Here is a 5,314-nt window from a genome sequence, read left to right as displayed (position 1 = left end):
TGTTTTGGGTGATTTTTGAAATATTCATATAAAATACTTTTTGGACTTTTAAACACAAAATATTCACTTGGCAGCATGTTTTAGGACCTAATCTTGCATTTTAGTGCATTTCGGGGACTTTTTATTTTTATGGATATTTTCACGATGGTAAGGCTATAGTAAGGCATGTTTTGGGTGATTTTTGAAATATTCATATAAAATACTTTTTGGACTTTTAAACACAAAATATTCACTTGGCAGCATGTTTTAGGACATAGTCTTGCATTTTAAGGCATTTCGGGGACTTTTTATTTTTATGGATATTTGCATGCATTGAGCGCTAAAAAGAAACAAATGATAATTGGATGTAGTTATATATTTTTAATGAGTAATTAAGAAAAAAATTCACGTACTTACTGTAGGCACGTCAGGCAAAAACAAATAGCTGGATTCAATCCAACCGCAAAAAGGTAAAATACAGTTTTTCACAAGTTTTTTACAAGTTCACTCATACAACATGAGAAAAAAAAGCTCTCTCTTATACAAACTGGTGGTAAGGATGAGTCAAAGTGCTTGTGCAAAAGGAGAAAAAGTCAAAACACTGACTGATTTTTTTTTTTTGGCAAATATAAACATCTTAATTCATAAAATGTTTCAGTAAAGGTAGAAAAACCTACACAAAATTTTAACAAGTAACAGACATCAAGTTGTGGAGCTTTTGAAAGGCATCGTCTGCACAGTGATTGTTGTGTTCTGTTGCAGTTTTATTAAGTTTTTCTTAATAAAATTAATTTTTCTTAATAAAATTTCTAAAAAAATCTTCCAACTTAAGAACATTGTTAACTTACACAGCAAACTGCTATCAGTCTCAGTCAGTCAACTTTCACTGATATATTATATTACAGTTCGCTTATAACACGTATGTTTAAAGGAAATGTTCAAGAATCTTTTTAAATGTGGTTATATGAAGACTAGATGAATCTGCTCTGCATGCCCCCTGCTGGTAGAAACAATGTAAGCCCACATAAGTTCTATCCATTGAAAAGGTGTCTGCCAGGCAATTTAGGTTATTTCAAGTCTACAATATATTCATATAACTTTGTACTTACTTCACTACATAGTTGTTTTCCTCCAAAATGTAACTCTCCCTTTTTAAGCACATCAATAGACTCCAATGTACTTAAAAATCATTTTAGCCCACAAGAACACAAAAGTTGTTAGTGTATTGCCACCTTGGGTGGTGGGTTTGTGTCACTGATAAAAGATAAAATACTGAGAGAAAAATTGCAAACACTGCAGTGCCAAAACACACAATTGTACCCAGTCATGCAAGCTCAACTAAAACACCAATTACCGTGACATCCCTTAAACTATCAATTTTTATGGCATAGTAGATTTTTGATCTGATCGTGAATTTGAGAAGGGCTGGTATAAGTTTAACACTAACTTAAACGTGATCTGTCCCTTTAAGCTAGTCAGACTCTGTCCAGTGTGAAGGCCTCAATGAGTCCAGAACTGTGTTCAGTGGTAAAAACCCACAGCATTAATAAGAGAATATAGGTCCAGAGTTTTTAAACCTGCAATGTGATGATGCCCCTTAATAGTCGTCACTTTAACTTGTGGCTTTGACCCAGTGTGAGTGAACAGGGTCAGGGTGGATCACATAGGATCCAATGGCACTGCCCAGAGTCACCGTGGGGCAATCTCCTGCATCATAGCAGGCAAGTGAAGGGTCGGACACGAGTCTTTGTGCCTCAGTTTGAACATCAGCTGCTCTTTTTCCTGAGAGAGCTTCTGGTTGACTGATGCCTGTCTCTCCAGTGCCACCTTAAGGTCCTTCTGCTCCTTGGAAAATTGCCTGAGAAAAAAAAAACACACCATGAAATTAAAATGTTATGGAAAAACATATTATAAATATATAAATTTTAAAAACATGCATACTCTCAAAGATGATAGATGGAAGTTTTTTAATGTCTAGGGAACTGTTTTATCTTTGGTGCAAATGAATCAAATGTCATATTTTACCATCTTAAAATAAGTCTATCTATTAAATCAGTGCTACAAAAGAACCCCAACCCTCCATCCTAATAATAACAACTGGTTTCTAATTTGAACAGAAATTAGATATTGATGAGAGTCTAAAGCACTTACTGTATCAGTGTCTGGCAGTTATCGATGCGAACTCTCAGATCCTCGTTCTGCTGTAGAATGTGAATAATCTGATCCTCCAGAGACAAATTCTTCTCCACCTGGGACACAGAAACATCATGAAGTGAAGAACAACAGTGGCAATGCACCCAACATAGAACTATCTAGTGCCAATGATTTACCAGCATGTCCATCTGCTGCAGCTTCTTGGTCTGCTCCTGCACTCGCTCGCTCTTCATCTCGATGACAAACAGAAGTGACTCCTGCTCTGACTCCCAGAATGCACCTGGGCTTCCATGTGCCTGCGTTGTGAAAGAAGACTTAGGCGTCACTGTGGGACAAAAACTAATAATGTTTCCACTAAAACTGAAGACATTTACACAAGAGTTCACAAACTGGTAAAGAAATCTACATGATGCTGTGACATCTCCACACCTGACATTATAGGTGGCAAAGATTTACTATTACATTATGGATTTTCTTAAGTCAAGTTATAGTTTTTCAGGAAAGATTGCAAAGCATCAGAAAAAAGTGACCTCTCCTAAGCACTTGTATTTTTGAGAAACTTATTTTTGGAGATTTGTTCAGGGACTTATTGGTATAGGATTTATAATGTGATCAAAAGTTGGCATATTAAAAAAATTCTGAATTTTAACAACAAAAATGGACATAGCTAAGTATTTTAAGGTGAATGAGTGCATGGTAGACCTTCAAGCCTAGATAGGTCTATTGATTCTAGCGGGTGTATATCACTCAAACAATGAGGCTACCAAACGTCTATGGACTGGAGAGTCTGGCATGCATGAATGCATGCATGCATGCATGAATGCATGCATAAATACAAACCAACCAAATAACCAACCAACCAACCACACACACCAACACAAAAACACACACCTGTATGTTTCTTTGCAGGTCTTTCTTAAAAGTTGACTCTTCTACTCTCCTCTTCAGCTCGTTATAAACCTGCAGCTCTGCTGTCAATGACTCTACCTCAGCCTGCAGACAGGAGAACAGAAAAGATTTGATATTAAAGTATAATTGTCTGGCATGTCATTTCTGACAATAATGAATTACTTAATTTCATGTGCATTTATTAAGGATCAAAAGACATAAATAATAATAAAAGGTTAAAGTCTGAAAGCACACAATCACAGTTCCTTCTAAAAATCAGCAATAGCTGGCAATGGATCTAAAATATGTAATTTGATTAAATGTGCTAGCTCTAATGTTTTTTCTTTTCAATTAAAAAACTTTGTAAGTGTGAAAATATTTTAAGATCTTTTAATGTTTTAAGCTGTTGGTGCTGTTCCTTTTTCTTTCCTGTAGGTGGCACAGTGTTGGTCTGATCTTCGGGGCTCTCTCTCACCTTGAGGATATTTTCAACTGCCAGAAAGTTTTCTGTCATTTGACTTTTCTCTTGCTGGTGATTATTCTTCAGCTCTGAAAAAAACATAAAAACAAACAATATTATTGATTTTATTAAGTTAAGTTAGAACATGCTAGTGTGATTAAGTAAACAGGAAGCATTAGATAATGTTAACACAAAGGCGAGTCAGTCCATTTCTCCATATGTTATTTCAGTAATATCTAATTCATGCACTAAGGTGGACAGTGCTGTTTTTGTCATTAGTTTTTGTTTTATCACTGCTGCAGTTATGACGTGTGTCCTGCAGGAGGAGCCAGAGGAAAATGACTTTCCAGGTCTGCATAGGTTCACAGTATCACGCATAACCACATTCCTCATGTGTCTCAAGTCAGTGAATAGGTTCAGTTCTTCAAAGACAACCAGATTAAAACCAAACACAGTGATGTGAAATATTCGGTCTGTTTTCATATTGTTGTTCGTAAAAAATTGTAGGCAAAAAACCCTAAATGTTTGTTCTTAATGTGTAGTCTGGTATCAAAGGAAATATGTTTTTCACACTCTTAACTGTTGCAACTCGATTTGACATTTATCAGCGCCACTATAATTAGTGTGTTAGCTCAAAGCTAACACACTAATTATAGAGAATATGAAGTTAAGGCTGGCAGGTCCTGATATAGTGCTGCATTCAGAGTCACGTCAGTTTTTTTCTATGCCTAAAAATGTTAATGTTAAAACTCAGTTACCTTCTATGACTTTTTCATGTTCCTTAGTAGCAGCTTCACATTTCTCTTCATGCTGGATGTTTAAATCAGCCGTTGTCTCGGTTTTCACCTTAAATCCAAACACAAAAAGGGACTGGATTTAATTTTAATGAAGGTAAAAGTGCATTGAAAAGAAAGAAAAACAAAAAAAAAACATATGACCATTTTGTTAAAGTGAAGTAGTGTGTAATTAATTAAAAAAAACACTTTTTAAAAAGTGCAGGTGTGAAAACGTCAGGCAGCAGTGAGGGCTTATAGGTCAGGGTGAAGAAAATGAATCATATGCAGCATAAACATAACTAAGTGACCGAGGCCCGAGGTGATCACATGACCTGGAGACGCCACACAGCTGCTGTCTGAGCTGACCAGAGGCTAAATCCAGAGTCTATGAATAACTTGTGAAATGACCTTCCTACGTGACAGAAGTACATTACAGTGAATGTGATGTAACTGTGGCAAGATCTGGAAATATTCTGACTGTTCAGGCTACACTTTGACCTCATCACGTGTGAAAACAGTTCAGTCTTCAGCTGAAGTTCAAACTTGAAACCTGTCCATCTCCCCAGGTATGGAGCGTAACTGCTTCTTAATCAAAGTGTTTATTCTGTAAAGTAAATAAAACTGCTGTTCTTCACACTTTCCATTATTTCAAACCATTCCATCTACACACTCTCCTATGCAATGGAAGTTTTCCCATTCTCCTCAAGAACCTTTCTAAGCTGTTGCTACTTGACCTGCTTCCAACACAGGTGGCCAGACAGACTACATGATTTAGAGATCTAGGCTCTTAGGAGGTCAATCAGGAACCTCACAAAAGTTTGTTTTATTAGCATTTAAAAGATGTATACATTATATATAAATATATGTTCTAGAAGAAACTGAAATTATGTCACTTCATTAAAAGTTCCACTCAACAAAAAAAGTTTGTTATGCAGATAATCACAATTCTAGAGACAGACAGACAATTCTGTTTACGTGACAATTTGCAACAAACCAAATGTTACAACTTGTTGTCTTTTTCCCAGAAATTCTGGAAAAGGTGTGGCACAGCTATTTA

At 36.1% G+C, this 5,314-nt stretch overlaps 1 protein-coding gene across 1 annotated transcript in view; it reads right to left on the bottom strand.

Moving 5' to 3' along the window:
- Positions 1-340: 340 nt before the first annotated feature.
- ccdc69 (coiled-coil domain containing 69) overlaps positions 341-5,314 on the bottom strand; it is a 15,859-nt gene continuing 10,885 nt past the window's right edge. The window contains exons 4-9 of the mRNA XM_008327198.3: positions 4,240-4,327; positions 3,497-3,570; positions 3,025-3,126; positions 2,310-2,429; positions 2,131-2,228; positions 341-1,837 (exon numbers count right to left, since the gene is read on the bottom strand). Coding sequence (XP_008325420.1) covers positions 1,669-1,837; positions 2,131-2,228; positions 2,310-2,429; positions 3,025-3,126; positions 3,497-3,570; positions 4,240-4,327 — 651 coding nt within the window. The 3' untranslated portion in view covers positions 341-1,668. The remainder of the gene's footprint in view (positions 1,838-2,130; positions 2,229-2,309; positions 2,430-3,024; positions 3,127-3,496; positions 3,571-4,239; positions 4,328-5,314) is intronic.

This window comes from Cynoglossus semilaevis, chromosome 15 (genome assembly GCF_000523025.1).
Source record: "Cynoglossus semilaevis isolate Cse_v1.0 chromosome 15, Cse_v1.0, whole genome shotgun sequence".
Taxonomy (NCBI): domain Eukaryota; kingdom Metazoa; phylum Chordata; class Actinopteri; order Pleuronectiformes; family Cynoglossidae; genus Cynoglossus; species Cynoglossus semilaevis.
This window is presented reverse-complemented; position numbering and strand designations above follow the sequence as displayed.